The sequence below is a fragment of the Delphinus delphis genome, chromosome 1, assembly GCF_949987515.2.
Source record: "Delphinus delphis chromosome 1, mDelDel1.2, whole genome shotgun sequence".
In the NCBI taxonomy this organism is placed as follows: Eukaryota; Metazoa; Chordata; class Mammalia; order Artiodactyla; family Delphinidae; genus Delphinus; species Delphinus delphis.
In genome coordinates, this window is record NC_082683.1 from 87,882,827 (window position 1) to 87,907,215 (window position 24,389).

At 37.6% G+C, this 24,389-nt stretch overlaps 1 protein-coding gene across 1 annotated transcript; it reads left to right on the forward strand.

Annotated features, from left to right (window-relative positions):
* Window positions 1–1,280: 1,280 nt before the first annotated feature.
* On the forward strand, window positions 1,281–23,995 carry RTCA (RNA 3'-terminal phosphate cyclase). The gene is made up of 11 exons (XM_060026291.2): window positions 1,281–1,522; window positions 1,621–1,721; window positions 3,329–3,472; window positions 5,985–6,108; window positions 9,733–9,791; window positions 11,262–11,403; window positions 11,773–11,897; window positions 13,058–13,116; window positions 19,119–19,213; window positions 20,372–20,476; window positions 23,368–23,995. The coding sequence occupies exons 1-11, from the start codon at window positions 1,478–1,480 to the stop codon at window positions 23,467–23,469; spliced, it is 1,101 nt and encodes a 366-aa protein (XP_059882274.1). The 5' UTR covers window positions 1,281–1,477; the 3' UTR covers window positions 23,470–23,995.
* The last annotated feature ends 394 nt before the right edge of the window (window positions 23,996–24,389 follow it).

Genomic DNA, 24,389 nt, shown 5'->3' on the forward strand with positions numbered 1-24,389 from the left:
AATATTTTGATTGATCCTGGTGCATCTGAATTTATAAAATTTATAAATTTTTCTTCTCCATGTCATCTTTGTCTGCTTTTGTATCAGAGATTGGGTAAAGTATATGCATTCCCAGGCTTTCTCTGTTACAAAAGTGGTGGAATGTTGGGATTAGGAGACAATTGTGTTCACATCAGAGCACCACGGTTCATATCACAGTATGCTAGTTAACTGTGTGGCCTTGTAGCAAATTGTTTAACACATGTGGCTGTAAATCAGAGTAAAAACTGTAAGTAATTCAGCAGGTTGTAAATGCATGCAGTGGCTAAGTGCTCAATAAATGTTGACTTTTTTTAATGATTTATCATATTCTAATTGGTGCTCCCTCTTTACTTAACTGTAAGATAAGTACAGTACATTATTATCATTAAGAAGAATGACATTATAATTTATCACTTCTCAGTCTCTACAATATACTTCCAATAACTTGGAGGCAGAAAATACCTTACTCTTCTTTGCTTACCTAGAGGCTTGCATATGATTTGGTACTCAGTTAATGTAGGAACTGAACCACAAGCGGAATCAAGAAGCGGGTTGTCGTTCCTGCCCTCCTCTGAAGTGAATTACGTTAGTGGCACTGTTCATTGCAGTCATGAACTTGCACTCATTCTCGGACAAGGTGGCGTAACTTTGGCTTTTTTGAGCATTATATTACTGATTCTGATTCTGTCCTTTTCTACTCATCCCCAAATAAATGGTGTCTAGCAGAAGAAAAAGAGATAATACTCTACACACACACACACACACACACACACACACACACACACGCACGCACACACACACACACACACACACACACACACGAAGAACGAGAGGCTCATGGGTATCATCAATGCACCAGGGACAATTTCAAGGGACAGGCTGCAGGGAAGGCAAACCCGACCAGAGAGAAGGTGGTCGGTGCATTGCAGGGACCTTTCCTACATCTTCAGCTCTAAGAGTCTCCAGTTCTGGGTACGGCAGGATCCCCGAGAAAACAGAGATAAACACAGATGCTTGCACAAGCCTGCGAGACAACTGGAGGATCCGACTAGAGTTGAAAGGGAGGCTTTCGGCAATCTGCGCGTTTTGCTGTGTTCAGGGCGCAAGTCTTCCAGGGACACATTTCCTTCCACGCTCCAGGGAACCTGCCCGGCCACCACCCCTCCTGCTGGACAGCTTCCCATTTGCCGGAATTTTATGGGCGCCGCCTCTTTAAGCGCCGCGCGGCGCGCATGCGCCCTGGCTGTGGGCCTGGCGAACCCGGCTTTTGCACGGAGAGGGGCTTGGTTTGGGTGGGGCGTTCCCGGAGCCGGCGCGTCCTCCGCCTTTACGCGGAGTCCAGCGACCCCGAGCGAGGACAGCACCTCTGGAGCTGCGAGGCAGGACCCTGCGTCTCCTCTTCCTCCCGCTCGGGCCGAGGCTGAGTCGCGGTTGGCCAGGCCCCAGGACGCCCCCCATGGCGGGCCCGCGGGTCGAGGTGGACGGCAGCATCATGGAAGGGGTGAGTACCGAGCCCGAGGCCTGGCGGGTTGCGGCTGCCGTCCGGGCTGCGGCACAGAGCTTGCCCAGCTGATGTTCTCTCTCTTCTCTCCGCACCAGGGCGGGCAGATCTTGAGGGTGTCTACGGCTCTGAGCTGTCTCCTGGGCCTCCCCTTGCGGGTGCAGAAGATCCGAGCAGGCCGCAGCACGCCGGGCCTTAGGTAAGTCGGGAAGCCAGGAGGCGGGACTGGAGGTTGGAGAGCGGGCTGGGGGCTCGGGGCGGGGGACAGGCCATTGGGGGATGGGGGGCGGGTCTTGGGGCTGGGAATCTGGAGCCCGGCGGTGATGCTGGGAAGATGCGCCGGCCCCAGGATTGAGGACTCTGCAGCCGGGCCGCAGGGGCGGCGGGACGGTGTTCCGGGCTGGGCGGTTAGGCGTAGCCGGGCTTGTGGGCCCTTGAAAGTTTCAAGGGGCAAGTTCAGAAAATAGGCCCATGTTTTCTCTATTTGGCTAGAGTTGTCTCGTTTCCTAATGAGTTATCTTTTAAACGGTTTCCCCGCCTCATCGGGCATTCCAAGTACCCGGAGAGCTCGTAGCAGCGGGCAAGGTAGATCAGGGCAGAACAGCCTCTAGGGCCGGAGGAAACCCCACTTTTTAACCAGTGCATCTTCTGCTGCCGCACGTTTTATAGTCTCATAAGGACCCTGAGATGTGTCATTCCAGCTTTCATTCAGACCTTTAGGAAGCTGTGGATACGACCAGGATTATCAGTTGTAGGAGAGGGGAAAATGTTGACAGTTGACTTTGTTTCTTCTGTCTGGGAAGCTAGGCATGCCACTATTTTTTAAGTGTCAGGTATATGCACCTGTTAGAAGAGGACCCAGGGGGAAGACAGAGTGATTCCTTGTACTTTTTATATATTTCATTCTAATGGATCAACTATCTCTTAGTCTTTTATCCACACTCCATGTTGAAATTATTAAAAGGCAATTACTGATATGTGTGAATAGTAATTCTCTGTCACAGCAGTAGTTTGCAGTAACCCATTTCACCAATAGGGAAATTAATTCATTAAGGCTGTGTGAGGTATTTTATTAGTTTGCTAGGGCTGCCATAACAAAATACCACAGACTAGGTGGCCTAAACAACAGAAATTTATTTTTGCACAATTCTAGAGGCTGGAAGTCCAAGATCAAGGTGCTGGTAGGGTTGGTTTCCTCTGAGGGCCATAAGGGAAGATTCTGTTTCAGGCCTCTCTCCTTGGCTTGGAGGTGACCACCCTCTTGCCCCCTCTTCCCATGCTCATCCCTCTGTGCATGCGCACCCCTGGTATGTCCTAATCTTCTCTTTTTGTAAGGACACCAGTGAGAGTGGGTTACAGCTCACTCCTGACTGCCTTTTTTAATTTAATCATCTCTTCAGAGGCCTTATTTCTAACTACAGTCACATTGTGAGGTACTTCAACATATGAATTTTAGAGGAACACAGTTCAGCCCATGCAGGTATCATAGATTATTCAGTGAAATGCAAGTGAGACTGGTGGCACTTAGATAGTTTTATTAGTTTTCCTCTTTTGCATACTTACAATTTGCAACAATATTATCAGCATATATGTTTATAGTTAAAATAACTGGTCTGGAAGGAACCCTTAAAATAATGCCTACCAGCAGGTAGTCTACGTGCATAAAAAGCCAAAAGGAAGCTCTGGCACTTACTGTGGTTAGAGCTTGCTGTTTTCTCGCCATTGAAGTTTTGTAAATGTGTCATAAAAAGTGGGGATATAGGCAGTCTGAATGCACACGTTTTGATGCAGTATTATGACCTGAAGGCCTCAGCATTTATCTGGACTGGAAATGATTCGAGATTTCTGTGATGGGCAACTGGAGGGGGCAGAAATCGGCTCAACAGAAATAATGTTTACGCCAGAGAAGATCAAAGGTGGAGTCCACACAGCAGATACCAAGACAGCAGGGTATGTGTCACTTACATTCCATTTAAGTATGGGTTTTGGAATTAGACCTGGATGCACATGCAGGTACTACCACTTACTGGACAAGTTGCTTAACCTCTTTGAAGCTTTAGTTTCCTCACTTTTAAAATGGAGATAAAACACTTACCTTTTAGGGTTAGAGACTGTGTAAAGTCTCAGATACCTAATTGCTTCCTAATTGTAGCTGTTGCTATACCTATCTAGAATTTTCTCACATGTGTAGTATAGCGTATTTGTTTCTTTAGTTTTATTACTTAGAAAATGAATAACTGAAAACAACTGTAGTTTCATGCTCTATAGTGAAGTCTTTGTGGTGTAGCATATTTAGTACTTGGCTTACAGCAAATTATGAGCCATCTTCTACTTTTAGTCTAGGTATTTTTGTTATCTTTTAATAGATACTTATACAGCCCTATTTAGAAATTTTTATATATGATCTTGGCTTTTTCTCCCCATTGAAAACTGGATATTTAACAATTAAATTGAGCCTTTATCCCTTTCCAAGAACCCCTCCTTTTATTGATAAAACATGGAGAGCAATTTTTGTGTTTTCTGTGTTATTGGCTGATTGTTATTGTAAGCAGCATCCTTTATCAACATCCTATCCATTTACTAGGAAATCTGGTAAAGTAAGAAATAGTACTGTAAACCCAATGCCAGTTTGTTTCAGAAATGACTGTTTCAAAAAATTATGATTTTTTTTTTAGCTTAAAATGTTTAGTGATGATTGAGATTTGAATTATGATGTGAATAGACTTCTGCTAAAAGGGGCTTGCTGCTAGGCCTAAAGTGAAGTTTGCCAAATGAGAACTTTCTTAAGGGGATTAAAGCATTTTGAGATATCTTTATAGTCAGCTTATTATTTTGGGCATTCTCTGGTACAAAAGGGGGGAAAGAGTTATAGTTAATCAGCTATCTAAAAATTAACACAGAATCATAGAATTTTGAAGCTACAGGAGAGAAGATAGAAACCATGTGTTCCAACCCTTCCTCCACTTTGTGAATGAGAGAGTGAAGACCCTCTGGTGTTAAGTGATAAACCAGAGGTCATAGAGTAAGGGTCAGAGCTAGAATTAGAATCTAGGCCTTCTGGCTTCTAATCCACTAGAACGTATGGGCAGTGAGTTGAAGGTTGATAATCCATTTCCATTCAGTAGACTCAAACAAGCTTGTTCCTAGTCAGAAAACACATCTTATTTATTTGAATTCTAACATTTTCATCCCTAACTGTGATTACAGTACCATGTGTTTTCTCATGTCTACCTTTGTCTTTGCAATTCCTTACTCTTCTAATATTAAGGTTTTCTTTAGTCTTCTTAGAATCTGATTTTATTGAATGGAAGAGAGACACTTTAGCTGTGTTGGGTTTCTCAGGGAATAAACAGAAGTTCAGTAGTTGTAAACCTATGGTTTATAGTAAACTGAACATTTCCACGTTTTTTTCACTTGCTCCTAGGCTCAATTCCTGAGAACAGGGATTATATTGCATGCATTTTCTCTTATAATGCCTAACACATTATACAGTCAATAAATATTTACTGAATTAATGAAATGCATTATCAGTGATAGAGACTGTCTAACTCAGTACACCTGCATCACTGCTATAAGAAAGTTAAGTAAAGGCTATCTTGGTATGTAGATGCTATGTTGCGCTCCTTTTCAAGCTACAGTCTATGTATTAATATGATTGTTTTCCCTTGACTTTGGAGAAGGGCGATAACAGCTCATTTAGAAAATCTGACCGTTTCATTTTATAAAATGCTACATATTCTATAATTATTTCTTGTGATTTCTCACATTATTTGACTATAAAGACCAAACAGAGGTGAGTTATGGTAAGGATTATCTCCTTAACAGTTTTTTCCATGTAAAATATTTGGCTATCAGTCTTTGTAAAACATTACTCTATCATACCACAGATGCCAACATGGTAGGAACTGTATCTTTTTTTTTTTTTTTTAACATCTTTATTGGGGTATAATTGCTTTACAATGGTGTGTTAGTTTGTGCTTTATAACAAAGCGGAACTGTATCTTAATATCTGGAACGATGCCTTGTGCATGGTGGAGACTCAGATACAATCATTAGAATATTTCTAGACCTTGATGGTTTTGAATGCATTTTCATAAACTGTTACTTTTAAGAATCCTTTTGTAAAAACGTTGTAAAGATGCTTTAATTAATTTTTTTTTTTTTTTACTTCTTTGTAAGATAAAGAAAAGTGTTAGGACTTAACCTAAGATCACACAGCTAATGTATTTAGTATTGGATTCAAACCCAGATTTGCTTATCATTTAAGGCCAGTTCCTTCTACTGCGAAATACTAATCGGATGTTATCATTCAGTCACTGGAGTGTTTTTTAACTTTAAACTTGAGGGCGTGTACCTGCCTTCTCAGTTGTCTGTGCTTCAGCTAATGGTGATATGTAGTTATGTCTCTCTCTTGAGACTTTAAAAAGAAAATGCAGCTAAGCCTGTTCTGCCTTCTCCTTAGGAGTGTATGCCTCTTGATGCAGGTCTCAATGCCCTGTGCTCTCTTTGCTGCTTGTCCATCAGAACTTCGTTTGAAAGGTGGAACTAATGCTGAAATGGCACCACAGATTGATTACACAGCCATGGTAAGGGCTTTTGTTGCTACTGATAAACTAAGATGATCTCACATAGTCTTCTGAATCTCCATTCTCTATTTAAATATATCCTGAGTGTTTTTGTGTACATAGCTGTTTAATTTCTTAATGGTGTCTCGTTCTGTTGTGGGAGAGGATGATTATTTTAGATTGCGTGTTGTATCTTAGAACTGTGCTCATAGTGAATGCGTTAAAAAGCCTCAGTTATTGTATACATTATATTACTTGTATGTGTATGATATTACTTATATAAGTCTGTTAGTTTCTGAATACAGGGATTATGATTTGGAAGAAAAACTCAAAGTAAGAATTAAATACTATGTTTGACAGGATTGGCGAGGATGTGGAGAAATTGGAACGCTTGCACACTGTTGATGGGAATGCAAAACGGTGCAACAACTATGGAAAACAGTATGGAGGTTCCTCAAAAAAATTAAAAATACAACTACGATATAAGCCAGCAATCCCACTTCTCGGTATTATCCTAAAGAGTTGAAATCAGAATCTCCAAGAGAAATTAGCATTCCCATGTTCATTGCAACACTATTCATAATAGCCAACATGTGGAAACAACCTAAATGTCCATTGATGGATGAAAGGATAAAGAAAATGTGGTATATACATACAGTGGATTACTATTTAGCCTTAAAAAAAATACAAGAAATTCTAGAATATGTGACAACACAGTTGAACTTTGAGGACATTGTGCTAAGTGAAATGAGCCAGTCACATAAAGACAGTACTGGCATGATTCCACTTATATAAGATATCTAAAGTAGTCAAATTCATGGAATCAAAGAATGGAATGCTAGTTAGGGGAAGGGGGAAATTGGGGAGTTCATATTCATCGGACATAACTTTTCAGTACAGTAAGATAAACGAGCTCTAGAGATCTGTTGTACACATTGTAACTATAGTCAACAACATTGTGTTGTACTCTTAAAATAAATCTCATGTTAAATATTCTTACCACAATAAAATAAAATTTTAAAAAATAATTAAATAGGGCTTCCCTGGTGGCGCTGTGGTTGAGAGTCCGCCTGCCGATGCAGGGGACGTGGGTTCGTGCCCCGGTCTGGGAAGATCCCACATGCCGCGGAGCGGTTGGGCCCATGAGCCATGGCCGCTGGGCCTGCGCGTCCGGAGCCTGTGCTCTGCAACGGGAGAGGCCGCAACAGTGAGAGGCCCGCGTAACACACACACACAAAAAATAATAATAATAATTAAATACCATGATTTGACTATAAATTTTTAGAATGATAAAATTCAGTATTGGCATGCTTATACAACTAGTGGGAGAGAAAAGTGGTATCATCTTTTTTTCTCCAGGTTTATTGAGGTGTGGTTATTTATACTAAAATTCACCCTTTGTAGCATACAGTTCTGTGATTTCTGATGTATGATTGTGAACCAGCCACCACAATCAAGATAGAGAATTACTGTGGATAATTCCGTTATCCCTCTTTGTAGTCAATCCCACCCCTCCACCCCTGGCAATCAGTGATCTGTTTTCTCTAATAGTTCTGCCTTTTTTTCAGAATGTCATGTAAAAGAATAATACTGTATGTAGCCTGTTGAGTCTTGTTTTTTTCCCTTAAAATACATCTGATTAGGGGGAGTAGGATGGGGGAGGGATGGATTGGTAGTTTGGAATTAGCAGATGCAAACTATTATATAATAGAATGAATAAACAACAAGGTCCTACTGTGATAGACCATAATGGAAAAGAATATGAAAAAGAATTCATATATATGTATAACTGAATCATTTTTTTAAATAAATAAATAAATTTATTTATTTATTTTATTCTTGCCTCCTTGGGTCTTTGTTGCTACACGTAGGCTTTCTCTAGTTGTGGTGAGCAGGGGCTACTTTTTGTTGTGGTGTGCAGGCTTCTCATTACGGTGGCTTCTCTCATAGCAGAGCACAGGCTCTAGGCCTGCAGGCTTCAGTAGTTATGGCATGTGGGCTCAGTAGTTGTGGCTTGCGGGCTCTAGAGCACAGGCGCAGTAGTTGTGGTGCATGGGCTTTGTTGCTCTGCGGCATGTGGGATCTTCCCGGACCACCGCGCCACCAGGGAAGTCCCATAACTGCATCATTTTGCTGTATACTAGAAATTAACACAACATTGTAAATCAACTATACTGTAATAAAATAAATTAAAAAAAATACATCTGAGGGTTTCCCTGGTGGCGCAGTGGTTGAGAATCTGCCTGTCAATGCAGGGGACACGGGTTCGAGCCCTGGTCTGGGAAGATCCCACATGCCACGGAGCAACTAGGCCCGTGAGCCACAACTACTGAGCCTGCGCGTCTGGAGCCTGTGCTCTGCAACAAGAGAGGCCGTGACAGTGAGAGGCCCGCGCACCGCGATGAAGAGTGGCCCCCGCTTGCCACAACTAGAGAAGGCTGTCGCACAGAAACTAAGACCCAACACAGCCAAAAAATAAATAACTTAAAAAAAATACATCTGAGAGTCATCCATGTTGCTTGTATCAGCAATAAAAGCTAAGTAGTGTTCTATTATATGGATGTTTGTTTATCAGTACCAGTTTATCCATTCATCAGTTGAAGGACATTTGGACTGTTTCCAGTTTTTGGCAAGTATGAGTAAAGCCACTATAAACACATACAGGTTTTTCTGTCTGAACATAAGTTTTTATTTGTCTTGGGTAAATACCTACAGAGGGGTTGCTCAGTTGTAATCGTAAGTTTATGTCTAACTTTATTGAGAAACTACCAAATTGTTTTTGCATACAACGTGGCTGCATTGTTTCACATTTTCACCAGCGCTGTAGGAAAGTTTCAGCTCTTCTTCATCCTCCCCAGCGCTTGATAGTCTCAGGTTTCAGTTAAAAATTTTTTTGCCATTTTAATAGGTGGTACAGTCTTTTAAAATTCAGTTTGATAGGTTGTATAATGAAAGTTAAAAGTTAATCTCTCTTCACCTAGTAATACCACTTCAAGGAAATGACCCTAATTAAATATTGCGAAATGCAGCAAAAGATAATGTTAAAGGTATTGGAGCACAGCATTATATACTATAATTATTGTTATATAATATACATAATTATGTAATAATGAAAACTTGGACAATGGTTAGGTAAATTATGCTAGAATGCCATGAAGTCGTTCAAATATTTTGTAGGAGGAATTTTATAATGTTGGGAAAATGCTTTTGTTTATAATGTTAAATGGGGAAAAATGTATAAAACGTTGTGTATGCGGTGAGATTTCAACTATATAAAAAATAACTGAGAACGCAGAATGGAATGCTATTCAACACCCCCTAATTTCTTACGGTACACTATATTGAGAAGGTTAGGAAATACTGGCCTCTGGAGTTAAAAACTGCTAGGATCAAGTTTCCTGAGTTCTGATTTTTTTTTTTTTCATTAGATAGACTTGCACAGCTCTGATTAATTAAATGTTAAACTTTTGATTTTAGCTACGTCAGTTATTTTATTTGAAAAATAGAACTAGCCTACACATTTTTATATCACTGTTTATCCATTGTGTTTCTTTACTACTTCAGTGCAGAGCACTTTTGTTTACTAAATATACTTGCTGACAATGAATATTGGTGATTAAAGTAACAGTAAACTGATTTTTTCAGGTTTTCAAGCCAATTGTTGAAAAATTTGGTTTCACATTTAATTGTGACATTAAAATGAGGTAAGTTACTTATTTCTTAACCCTTTGACCCACTACTTGTGCTAAAAATAGTGGAAAAGTTAGATCTTGGAGAGCTGTCATTCCGTAACCCACTTAATACGTATCTTATAGGAAATAATAGTACTTCGTGGCTTAAAAACAGTAAGCAGCAGAGGCATGGGGACTTGAAAGGGAATTGCTACACTGAGGCACCTTTATATCTGGAATTATCCATGCTCACCACAGACAGAATGCTCACTGTGTGCAGACAACTGGAATGGGCACTGCAGGGTCATAAAAGGGATTCTGTTCCATAGAGCAACCAGAATTATTTTTCTAAGAGACATGTTGGGCATTCAGGTTATTTCTCTGTAAGGCTTCCCTTCCCTCTGTAAGGCCTCCCTTCCCTCTGTAAGGCCACATAGTAAAAAGGCCATATTTCTTGTTGTAGCATTTAAGTGATTTGCAATCTTATTCCAATTTACTTTTCTAGCTTTATCCTCCCTGCCCTCCATATATTCTAACTACATGATTGCTGCCATTCCCTAAACATACTTTGTGCCTTCAGACTTCCATATCTTTGTTCATGTTTTTCTTCCCCTGCTCTCCTAAAAATTGGAAATCCTACGTTTTCTGAAAATGAAACTTGTAATTTCTTATGTGAATTGTCAGTGACTGTGCCTCAGTTGGAGTTCCTATTTACATCTCTCTTGTAGTCCTGCTTACAGCCTGGCTTGTGTCCTAGTAGATTATATGTGGAGCCCCATCTTACCAGATGGGGAGTTCTTTGTGGATAAGAGCATTGTCATTCTCATCTGCGTGTTCTCAGCATCTCTTATAGAATAAGTGACACTAAATATTTGAGTTGAAATTTTATTAGTGGTTCAGCTACTAAGTATTCATCATATATTTATTGAGCACCTACTATGTGCCAGACATTGTTTTAGGCACTGGAATATAGCAGGAACAAAATAGACCAAGCTCCTACCATTAAGTAGCTTAAGTCTAAAACAGCACTGTTGAATAGAACTTTCTGTACTGAGGGAAATGTTCCTTATCTGTCCAGGATGGTAGTCACTTGATACATATGACTATTGAGCACTTGAAATGTGGCTAGTAGGATTGGGGAGTTAAGTTTTAAATTTTATTAAATTTAAATTTAAATAGAGAATTCCCAGGTGGTCCAGTGGTTAGGACTCTGCACTTTCACTGCTGAGGGTGTGGGTTCAGTCCCTGGTTGGGGAACTAAGATCCTGCAAGCTGTGTGTCCTAAATAAATAAATAAATAGATTAATTAATTAATTAATACTCATTTATTCACATGTAGCTTGAGTCTACCATATTGGACAACACAGATCTAAAACATTATTTGGAAGTTTCAAACATGAATTATATAGTTGGATATCACTCACATGTTATTTTATTGTAAATATTGAGCTTTATTTTTGTCGTGCAATCAGTTTATGTAAGTATTCATGATACTTTTCATAGGGGCTACTACCCGAAAGGAGGTGGTGAAGTGATTATCCGAATGTCGCCAGTTAAACAGTTGAACCCAATAAATTTAACTGACCGTGGCTCTGTGACTAAGATATATGGAAGAGCTTTTGTTGCTGGTGTTTTGCCATTTAAAGTAAGCTATCTAATTCACTTTACTGTATACCTGAAACTAACACAACATTGTAAATCAACTATACTCCAATAAAAATTTTAAAAAAATAAAGTAATAAAAAATAAAGTTGTCTAGATGATCTTAGAAGTGTATGTATGTCTTGATAAGTATTATATCATCTAAATTTTGAAATTATTGAAAGAACTTAATTTTTAAATAAATCTTTTCATTAAAAATTTTTCTTAAAATTCTGTGTTCTCTACTGTTGAAAATTGTGTTTTTATAAGATGTATGTAAAAGTTATTAATTATATGTCTTTGAAGGCTTGAAAGCAATTGTCAAAATAATCATTAATTTATTTTATTCTATTTTTTTGTCTTGCCAAAATAGGTAGCAAAAGATATGGCAGCGGCAGCCGTAAGATGCATCAGAAAGGAGATTAGGGATCTGTATGTTAACATCCAGCCTGTTCAGGAAACTAAAGACCAAGCTTTTGGCAATGGAAATGGAATAATGTGAGACAATATACTTTTTCCTAGATGTTAGTTGAGAGAGCCCTGAAATAATTATTCTATTTTAATTAAAGATTTGTCATTTTTTTTGTTTGTTTAAATTTGTAGTTTTAAGAAGATATATTTTTAAGGGCATTCCTACCTAAAACAACAGTATGATGAATTATGATGATTATTTTATTCTGAATTTCTTTTCTGAGGATGGTTTACCTTTTATTACATTATAAGAGCCTTTTTGTTTATATAGCGAACTTAAATGTTTAAGCTAATCAGAAGTTAGCCTTTGGGCTTCCCTGGTGGCACAGTGGTTGAGAGTCTGCCTGCCGATGCAGGGGACACGGGTTTGTGCCCCGGTCCGGGAAGATCCCACATGCCGCGGAGCAGCTGGGCCCGTGAGCCATGGCCGCTGAGCCTGCGTGTCCGGAGCCTGTGCTCAGCAAACGGGAGAGGTCACAACAGTGAGAGGCCCGCATACCACAAAAAAAAAAAAAAAAAAAAAAAAAAAGTTAGCCTTTGAAGATGATCCTAAGAGAAATATTTCCAGTTGCTTTTCTATATCTCAAATGTGAAATCAGTTTACAAGTAAATATTAGATACGGCAAAGATCTATTTAAAAAAGAAATATAGTATATTAATCCATTTAGTAGTTATTGATTTATGTGTTATAAAAATGCTTTAATTAATATTTTTGAAGAATAAAAGTATCTTTTGTGGATATTTAAATTTAAGCTTTCTTTTTCAGATTTTCTATTAAAGGGTTTAAAGTAAATGCATTTTCTTTGTATGATAATACTATCTAAAAACTATAAAACAAAACCAAACATCTCTGTCGAAAGACCTTTTCATTTAAGATAATGAGTGCAGTATGCCTTTGAAATGGTACCCCTTAGTGCTGATGACAAGACTTCTGGGAGGGCCATTCCTTACCTGAGTGGATTAGAATCTAGTGTGACTTCTTGTCCAAAGTGCTGAAAGATACTCTACTCTGATGAAGATGGAGAATGCTAATCATGCTGCTCTCTATATGAAGACTTTCACTTTTGTAATATACTAGCCAGATCTAATTCTGCTTATTTAATAGTCACTGTTCTCCTGCGTTGTATTTGCATGTAATTTTGGAATATTTATAGCATAGATAGTAATACTTTTTTTTCCCTATATAGCATTATTGCTGAGACATCCACTGGCTGTTTGTTCGCTGGATCATCGCTTGGTAAACGAGGTATAGCTAAATGAAGGGGGTCCACTGTTCTCAGTGCTACTGTACAATTCTTTAATTATCTGTCAGGATTAGGATGTTGTAGAATGATGGATAACAAGTTTGAAAGGATATGGTTAACTGATTCTATTTTAGAGTCAATTAAATTTTCAGTCTTTCCCCCAACTTTATGCTTTTAAAATTTTCAAACTTATAGAGAAGGTGAATGATTAGTGAATATCCATACACTAGATTCACTGGTTATGAACGTTTAGCTACGTGTTGTGTGTGTTTCTGAACCATCTCTATGCAGGTTGCAGGTACCAAGTCTCACCCCTGAATACTGCAGCGTGTCCATCCAAAGAATAGTATCTGCATAATCACATTACCATTTTTATACCCAAAGAATCTATTATATATGTATTTTTTTTAAGATTTTTTTTTGATGTGGACCATTTTTAAAGTCTCTATTGAATTTGTTACAATATTGCTTCTGTTTTTATTTTTTGGCTTTTTGGCAGTGAGGCATGTGGGATCTTAGCTCCCTGACCAGGGATTGATCCTGCACCCCCTGCATTGGAAGGTGAAGTCTTAACCACTGGACTGCCAGGGAAGTTCCTTGTTATATTCAGACATAACCAGATACCTCCAAAATATTCTTTAGAGCAGTATGGGGTTTTTTGTTTGCTTGTTTGTTTGTTTTTGAGCACACACAGCATTTGTTTGTCATGTCTGTTTAGTTTTTTTTTTTTAAACCACAGAATAGTCTCTTCACCTTTTTTTCCTTTCATGATATTTACATTTTGAAAAGTCCAGGCCATTTTCTCATAGGATTTTCCATAATTTGAATTTGTCTGATTATCTCATGATTAGATTTATTCAGGTTAAACATTTTTAGTGAGAATATTGCACAGGTGACTTTGTGTACATTCTATTGTATCACATCAGGGTGCATGTAATGTCAGTATGCCCTTTATCAGTACAGCTCACTGATCACTTGGTTAAGGTGGTGTTCTCCAGGTATGTCTGCTATAAAGGTTCCTTATTTATTTATTTATCTACGTACCTATCTGTCTGTCTGCCTGCCTGTCTCTACCATGCTTCGCAGCATGTGGGATCTTAGTTCCTCGACCAGGGATTGAACCCGTGCCCCTTGCAGTAGAAGCATGGAGCTCTAGCCACTGGACCACCAGGGAATTCCCCCTTTTCCCATTATAATTAATAAATACTCTGGGATAATACTTTGACACCATCTGATCATCCTGTCTCAATACAACTTTCATCCAGTGGTTTTAGTATCTGTTGATGGTTCTTCCCTGCATCAGTTATTACAGTGTTGATTTCAAAATACTGAATGTTTTTGTGAAAGGGAAATTTCTGTAGTATTTGGTATATTTGGGAGAGTAGATACATGTATGCTTCTGTTGGTTAGTATTTAAAGTTACTTTTGCCATTGAGGCAACTTCTAATTGAACTTTTCACTGTGTGGCAGTTGATTGCTTTATTCCTACTTTGTAGCATCTTTAAAAGATGCTTACCCTCGCTATGCCATTTAACCACATTATTACTGCTGAATACAAAACTTCAGGTAATTTTAGTCTGCTCAGTTGGTTGATCTAGATACAGTTGGGTGTCAAATCTAACCAGTGTTAATAGAATAGGTAAAATCAACACCTTTGGTTGACTGGACATAAATGAATTCTGTTTAAAACCGTGCTGTTCAATGTGTGGTTGGCGGACAGGTAGCATATGGGTATCATCTGAGAGTTTGCTGAAAATACCAATTTTGGGGCCCACCTCATGTATCAGATCAGAATCTTTGAGAGTGGGGTCCAGGAATCTGTTTGAACAAGCTCTCTAAGGTATTATAAAATTTGAGAAATAGTGATCAAAAACATATATTTAGTGTATACTCATTACCTGTTAGGTGCAGTGAGGAATCAGCATGGATCAGTGAGCCGCTACATGCAATGTCTTTAAGCCTTGAGAGGGCAAAGATAATGCAAAATATAAAGCAGAGACTAGGACCCTATGTTACAAGTAGTAAGTGCTTGGCAGGCATTGGGTGGAATGTGAGTTTAGTTTGTTTGTATTATCGTTGGGTACCAAGATGTGCCAGGTACTATGTATGAAGGATTCAGAAGTAAGAGTCACCATTTCTGTCTCCTGGCTTAGTCTGGCAGAGGAGACAGACCAGTGCTGTGATTGTTCTATCCCCAGGGCACCATAGGAGCACAGGAGAAGAACAGCTTATTTGGGGGCTGATTGACCCCAAATCTGTCTTGTGCCATTCAGTGATCCTCCCGTGGGTTCTGTAGATAAGTAGAAGTTAGCCAGATAGAAAAGTGAGAGCTAAGGAAGAAGGACAAAGGAAAGTGCTGACATAAAAGTGTAGTTCTGTGTTTGGGCAACTAGAACCATATGTGATGAGTACAGGATCTGGGTCAATGCAGAGAATGAGGTTAGAGAGGTCAACAGATAGTTGAAGGGCTTTATAGGCCTTATAAAGGAGTTTGGATTTCATCCTGAAAACATAAAGATTTTAAGGAGGGATGTAATTCCAGGTCTTTGGAAGTTAGTCTGATAGCTGTGTAGAGGATTAGAGGAAAACCATAGTGGAGGCAGGAAGACAAGAGTCTGTTAACAGCAATCCAGGTCAGAAATGGTGAGGACCTACACCAAGGAAATGCAGGGACTGAGTCTAGAGAGATGAGTACTGATATAAGGGTATTTAGGAGGGTGAATAGACAATTTGGTGATTAGCTGGAAATGGGGGGTGAGGGATGCAGTGTAATGACCTTCTAGATTTCTAACTTGGGTAACTGGAAGTACTTAAAACTTGTGAATATGGGAGGTAGAGTTAGTTTGCCAGGGTAGAAGATAGTTTTGGATATGTTGTATTGACATCATAAAGGGACCGTTACTCTGTTAAGAGCAGTACTTGGAATTAACTTTACTGACAGCCCTGAAAACGTTTCTTTCCTAATATTCCATAAACATTTTTTTTCACTTTGTCATATGAGAGTTTTTACTTTGAAGTTGTCTTTGGACAACACTCATGTAGAATGCACAGTACTTATTTTTAGACTTATAGTGGTAGGAGGGAATAGAGGATAGAGCAGCAACACTTACTGAGGTTGCCTGACTCCTTCTGGTGCCTGCCCTTGTTTCCTGTCAGGCACTTAAGTCAAAGGAGATGTCATTAGCAATTGCAAAGACCTTGGGGTCTTCTCTCTTAGTCTAGGTAGTCTATATATTAAGCATCTCAGAGAATGTCATGGATCCCAATATCCAGATCCCCTTTTTATTTCTGATTTAAATTAACTAGAAAATTACTAGACTCTGAATCCTAATGTTTAAGCGTTATTATCAGAAGCAACATTGGCTGGTTGTGCATACCACCATATGTATTAGAAGCAGTAGGTTGTAACTAGTCATGTTTTTGTCATTGTCTCAGTTACTAAAACTATTTTGACCTTAGTTTCCTTATCTATTGAGTGAGAGAGTTAGCCTGAAGAATATCTGAAATCCTTCCAGTTATAACATTCTTTAATCCTGTTGCAAAGGTGAGGTTTGTTTGTGTTTTTTTTTTTTTTTGAGAGAATCTTGCAGTTTTAGATGGAGGCAGTGTATTATAACAGAGAGCACTAAACTGAGAGCAAGAAGACCTAAGTTTTGGTCCTATGTCTGTCATTATCTTACATGGTGACTGCGCTTTTCTTACCTGAAAAATGAGATTGGACCATTATCTATGTATAAGAATCCCTTCCAACTTTATATGATTGCTATATGTACAGAATGTATTTGTGTTTACATAGTTGAATATCTGTGTATTCGTTGATTTCTCATCTTTCAGTTAGTGTTCTTTACTATGGGACAAATCAATTTGCTAAGATGAATTATGACTCTGGTTTATCAATCCTATTTCTTATGTATGGAAACTGCCTAGCTTGTAGTAAGCACTTTTTTTCCTCCTTCAGTATATGTGGTAATTCATGGCATCTCTCTGATGCTATAATCAGTCCTTTAGCTTTCTCTGTTCAGCCTGATAACTATTTTATAGTTTTGTGCTTTTAATAAGCTAGAAGACACCCCGAATCATTGAATATTCGTTTTAATTTGTTATAAACCATCAAAATTGAGACCATTTTAAGAAACCTCTAGAATATCAGAAGAGTATTTGTCAGAAAAGCCTTAAGTTTTCAGAAGAAACTAGGATTTTGCTCTTTTGTTTAGAACATAATACTAATAAGAAAAATTCTCATAATTACTTCATTTTGTTCAGTTGCCACAGACCGCTAGTAATAGGTGGTAATTATGTTAGATCCATTCATACCATTATTCGCTCTCAAGGCGGCTGGGTAGGAAGGAATGTGAATGGCTCTGAGAAATACTTTGCCCCTACACAGAGAAACCTTAGTGTGTCTACTGCTCTCTGATACTATTGATACAAAGCCAGGAATTCCTTCCTTCTCCTTCACATCCTCCATGCAAATTTTAGCCATTCTTCAAGGTCTCACCTAAGTCCTTCATGTTCCATGAAACCTTCTCAAGTTATTCTAGAACCTATAATTTCCTTTTCTGAAATCTCATTGGATATATAGTTTATACCATAGAGCTTAGCACTTATCCTCAAATACTCTTATATATGAGTATTTTCTGATGTCTCCTTAGCAAAGGAACCAGTTTCTATCACTTAGTATGGTACACACATAGTAGGTACTCAATATTAACTATTTTTATTAATAGCTTATTATAAACCAGTCTTGGTAGTAGAAGCTTTATAAATATTATCTCTAATTTTAGCAAGTTTGCAACTTAGGAATTATCATCTCCATCTCCATCTGGAAGAAGAAATGGAAAAGGCAAAGTGGTTTACCCAAGAAGTCAAGATTCATACATATTCCAAACCACTTCATTCAGTCATGTAAATACTTGCCTGATTGATGTTGTGAAGATAGTTTAATTTGTTATATTATTATAATAATTGCTGTAAGGGAAAAAATGGTTAAAATTTGATTTCCCCTATTCTGGTAAATTTTATCAAGACATACATATAGTCAAATGAATTTCCAAATATAAAATAAAAAATAACTACATTCTCATTTTTCAAAGGACATTTTCATTTGTAGCCAAGGTTTCATTTAGTTTAAAGTAAATAAAAAGAATCATTTGACATTCCACTACTTCTGATGGACTTATTTTGTATTCAGCATTGTACCAAATACTTGTGGTATGTGTAGAGAAGTAGGAAGTGGAACATGGGAATAAATTTTCTGACTTACTTTCAAAGTTAGGTGATACCGGCAAATTCCCTGGTGGTCCAGTGGTTAGGACTCCGTGCTCTCACTGCCAGGGGACAGGTTTAATCCCTGGTCGGGGAACTAAGTTGCTGTAAGCTGCGTGGCACAGTAAATAAATAAATAAATAGTTCAAATCTTAAAGGAATAAAACTTTATGATATTTGATCTGAGAATTTTTATCTGTTCTTCCTTAGATGAAAATTATCTGACTTAAAAAAAAAATCCTTTAATTCTAATGGAATCGGCTGCCGACTAATTCTAGCATATATGAATTGCAAATTTAAAATTTTGAAATCAAGGTGTAGTGTTATAGGGTCATAACTTAGTTGTAAATTGGTTTTATAATTAGTACTTCTTTTTTTTTTCTTTGGCCACGCCGTGTGGCATTCGGGATCTTACTTCTCTGACCAGGGATAGAACCCGTGCCCCCTGCAGTGGAAGCACGGAGTCTTAACCACTGGACCTCCAGGGAAGTCCCCCTATAATTAGTACTTCTTAAACAGGGCCAAAGCAGCCTGTTTTTTCTTCCACTTGTGCATTTAATAAAATATTTGCATATGCTGAGCTCTCAGAAGATTAAATATACATGAAGATCTTATCCTAAAGGTTGCATTGGGTGAGTTCAGAGGCCTAAAAGATATTACACCAGTGCTAACTGGGATATATTAAACTTTTTGCCTCTTAGTAATTAATTTAGTTTTTTTTACATTGTGCCTGTTGTAGGTGTTAATGCAGACAAGGTTGGAATTGAAGCTGCTGAAATGCTGTTAGCAAATCTTAGACATGGCGGTGCTGTGGATGAGTATCTGCAAGACCAGGTAATGACACTTTTAGGATAAAAACCATCAAGCCTATTAGATTCAAATATTGGGCAATTAGATTGAATATAAATTTTAGTCACTGACTTTCAGACACTGATTGGTATGTCCTAGTTCAATCCATTTTTTAGGTATTTTTCTGGAATTTATATACCATAAATTTCAGTTCTCATCTTACTTGACCTGGCTACGGCATTTGGCACAATCGAGCACTCCTTCCTTCTTGAAATACTTTCTTCACTTGCTTTCTGAAATACTGTTATTATCTTTGTATCTCGCTAACCTTACATTCTAGTCTCTTTGCAAGTTTGTTATTGTTTTTTGCCTCTTCTCAGCTTGTAAATTTTGGAGAGCCCTTGGCTTAGGCTCTTTTGTTTATCTGTATTCAGTCCCTCAGTTATTTTGTACAGTCTCATGACTTTAGTACCATCTGTATGCTGACAGCTCCTAAATTTGTATCACTAGCCCAGACCTTTCTCCTTAACTGCATGCTCATAATATTTCTTACGCCTGTCAACATCTCTGCTTGGATGTGTCATACACCTCTCAAACTTAATATATCTACTCACATTGAGAAGTGCTAGTGAATATTTCCAAATACAGTCTTTTTATGGTGCACTGTCTTGATAGATTTTCCTTTCTACCATAGTTTTTTCTCCTTAGTAGCAAATCAGATGTCTGTGTTTAGAAATGTATTACTCAAGATTTCTTGACCAGTTTCTTAAGACAGTTTTCCTTATTTCTAGTCTCTTCCTTCTTACTAGTCTACACTCCAGTAATTCTGTATTAGTGTATTTATTTATGTGTTAAAATGTTGTAATTCTAGAGTATGGAAGAAACTTTCATATTATATATAATAGCTTGCAAAGATAGTTGGTCTGATTAAATTTATTAACTTTTAACTCTATATTCTTAAACATTAATTTTAAAAATCTGTATTGAGGTCTGCTACTAAGCATTTCTGTGCTATACCACAAACTTTTGGTAACACAGGTTTTGTATCATCTTAAGACTTTTGGAAACCTAAAGAAATAGAAATTCTTTTTTAGCTATGTTGATTTCTAGTATCAATAGTATTTTCATATGGAAAGCAGTAGAATTTTAACCCCAAATATTAGTAAATGTGTGAGAATTTTCTTCTTGTTCTTTTTTTAACAGCTGATCATTTTCATGGCATTAGCCAGTGGAATTTCCAGAATAAAAACAGGACCAGTTACACTCCATACCCAAACGGCTATACATTTTGCTGAACAACTAGCAAAGGTGAGTATTCTATCAGAAAGAGTAATTGATTTTCATTTTGGCCAATTTGGAGTCACATTTTAATCAACAGAAAACTTAATAGTAATTGTAATTGCTCTCAATCGGTGAACACTTCCTATGTGGCAGGCACTGAGCTCGCTCAGCAGTGAAGCTGAGTTGTCTCACTCTGCATGACCATTTTAGGTGGCTATTTATTATTAATCCCATTTTACTTATGAGTCTAGTGAGGCAGAGGAATTAATTGCTCAAGATAGTTTCTTAGTGGCAGGACTGAGCTTTGAGCAAACTGGGAGAGCATACATCTAAGCTCATGTGTGGTAGGTACTGCCTTCCAGTAAGTGAAGATGTTTTAATGGGAACTATAAAATCAAATCACAAGGGGTTTGCAGTGGGCTATAAACTTAAATTATTTATATAAAAATTTTAAATGTTTTATTTTATTTTCTTGTGATTTTATTGGGGTAGACTAGAGTATTTGCTGGACTTCTAACACTTACCAGTCCTTTCAGCTTCAGAAAAGTAGATTTATAATTTTTTTTTTTTTAAATTTGGCTGCACTGCATGGCTTGTGGGATCTTAGCTCCCCGACTAGGGATCGAACCCGGGCCCTCGCAGTGAAAGCACTGAGTCTTAACCACTGGACCACCAGGGAATTCCCTAGATTTATAATTTAGAAAATAGAGGAAAAAAGCTGTCCCTAACTCCCCCTTGCCAGTAAAACCACTCTTGACGTTTAGGTATTCTCCTCCTCTCTTAAAATTGTTTCTCTTTGCATTTTTTTGCAGTTAATGCATACAGCTTCATTTCTTGCTTTTTTCAGTAATGTGTGGCATATTTCCATTTTGCCATAGTCTTTATAATGTAATTTTGTAAACTACTATGAAATTTATAACTCAGAATTTTATGAAGGAAGGTGCTGACCTTAAGTATTTTAAAAAGTTATAAAAATAATGTATAGTAGTATTAAGAAATTAAGCATTACAGAGGTGTACCAAGCTCAAAGCCACGGTTGCCCTACTCCTAACATGTTATTTGTATGATTCTTAATAATATGTACTTTTTTTGTTGTTATTAGAAAGGATAGGTAGATTTTGGTTAAATTGTGGGAAAAGGCTTGATAGGAGGCAAAGGCAAATTATATTTGATGTCAAAAGATAGTTAATTGTATTTTTTATTATTCTACTTATGCTGTATTTTGTAACTACTATTTGTCTCCCCACGTAGACTGTGATCTTCTTGATAGCAGAGACAAGGCTGTATTCATTCTTTTCTTTTTTTTTAAATAAATTTATTTATTTAATTAATTTATTTTTTGCTGCATTGGGTCTTCGTTGCTGCACATGGGCTTTTTCTAGTTGGGGCGAGCGGGGCTACTCTTCATTGCGGTACACAGGCTTCTCATTGCGGTGGCTTCTCTTGTTGAGGAGCATGAGCTCTAGGCGTGTGGGCTTTGGTAGTTGTAGCATGCAGGCTCAGTAGTTGTGGCTCGTGAGCTCTAGAGCACAGGCTCAGTAGTTGTGGCACATGGGCTTAGTTGCTCCACGTCATGTGGGATCTTCCCGGACCAGGGATCGAACCTGTGTCCCCTACATTGGCAGGCAGATTCTTAACCACTGTGCCACCACGGAAGCCCTGTATTCATTCTTTCTACAGTACTTTGCACATAGTAGACACTCACATGTTATTTGAAGTGAATACACAGTGGAAAGTGCCGTGAACTGGAATTTTTAGCTCTGGTTTCTTGTTCAGCTTTGTTGTGTTTTAACTCAGTGATTTGGGGCAAAGGTGCTTCATCATTCTGTGTCTCAGTGCAGATAATTCATCAGTAAGGTCAGAGAGTGTGCTGTAGTCCCCATGGCTCCTTCCAACTCTAAATTTTTGTAGTTTTCAGTAGGTTTATATATAGGCTAGAAATGATTTCCATAATTGTTACCTGTGTTTCATATTTATATAGTGCTTATAATTTGAGAAAAATATATATACTGTATAAATTGTTTGTCTAGCTCAGAATTCAGATTCAGTGTTTATTCATTCAACAGTAATTTTCAGTGTCCAGTGTGTCAGCGCACTGCCACATAATACTGAAACTGGAATAATTTGTAAATATTACAGTTCAACAGGGCTTCGGAGTAGTGGTTTTCAAATTGTATTTCAGAGAATCAAAAGGTTTTAGGCATACTTGAAATCCCTTTGTCACAAATTCAGTCAGCCTACTTAGTTGTTTTGATTTTAATTCAGTTTTCTTAGAATGAATACATTTGCTTTTTAAAAACTCATGTTTCCACAAATAATGATAGAGGTCAAATGTTTCAAAGCCAAACTTGAATTAGTTAAGTGAAAAATACGTTAAGCCCAATAAAGATGAATGAAGATGTTAATTGTTACCTCCCTCTACCTTTCTGCTCTGAACTAGGTATTTTAAATAGTATATTTAGGGAATTAAATTAGCAAGAAAATTTGAGGGAATTAAAGGGTATTTCTGTACTTGACAAGATAAAAGAAGTATAAATGCTTCAGTGCCATGTTTTAGAAAAATTTTAGGAAGTAGGTAGTAGAGATGCATTATTATTAACAGTTGAGATTTAAAAATTTATATTTGCTTAAGCTGTACTCCTGGGGGGTTCTGATTCAGTGGGTATGGAATAGGGCCCAGGCTGTATATTCTGACAGAACTCCACAGGTATGTATACATCTGAACAAGGACCATCCTTCTGGAACAGAATATTTTATATATAGGCCATTGAATTTCTCATGAGTCATTTGATCTTTGTATCTCTAGCTTCAATAAAATGAGTTTGGTATTAACTACTGCCTATTTAAGCTGGAGTTGTGGGCTCGTCCCTCTATCGCTTTTCATATTATTTATATACTAAATGCTCTTCTGGTTTCAGGCTAAATTTACTGTGAAGAAATCAGAAGATGAAGAAGATGCTTCTAAAGATACTTACATTATTGAGTGCCAAGGAATCGGGATGACAAATCCAAATCTATAGGGTATTTGCCTCTTAAATGATACCTCAATGATGTATTGCACTAATCATTTCATAAATATTATATAGAACAATGAATAAGCAGTAACTTATTAAAGGACCTGACTTAAATTTAGAGATGAAATACAGAAAGTTCTAGATTTGCTGAGACTGCTTCGTCCTATTAATCTCACTTTGACTGTCTTCTGAGATAGATAGGGACAGCGAAGTTTAAGAGTTGGTGAATATGTATGATAGCTGATTTCAGTATTAAAGTATTGAAATAAAATATTCTTTTCACCTGAAGTGTGTTTTTATTTTTGATATAATATATTAAGTTATGGATGTAGATTTGATCTGTAATTTGTGTATGATTCTAATCACTACTAGAATCTCATGTAAAATTTAATGAGACAACTTTGTACACATGTACTTGCTGTGTCAACAATAACATTTAATAAGCATTGTCTTATTATATGTATCTTCTTTCTAGTGGGTATTTGGTAGATATTGATTTTGAATCTGTTGAATATGTTGTGAAAGCCAAACAATGAGAATTGCAAATTTTCAACCCTAGTAAATTTGGCCAAATCAGCCCCAGGTATGTTTTTGTTTGGCTTATAGTATTAAAAAAATAATTGCCTTTAGAACAGAATTCTTTTCATTACTCTCTATTGTCTTACACCTAGCCTGTTCCACATTTAGATTACTTCCTGGTCCCTGTAGGCAGTTGAGGTTGTGACTCAAATGAAACTAGTTTTATGTAACAGCTAAATATGCCATATTGTAGTATAGTGAGGAATTCATTCAGACTTAGTTCTGTCTTGGACTTAATCTGGTAATGATTAAAACGTAGTACAAGATTGGGATTGACATATATACACTAATATGTATAAAATCGTTAACTAATAAGAACCTGATATATAAAAAAATAAAATAAAATT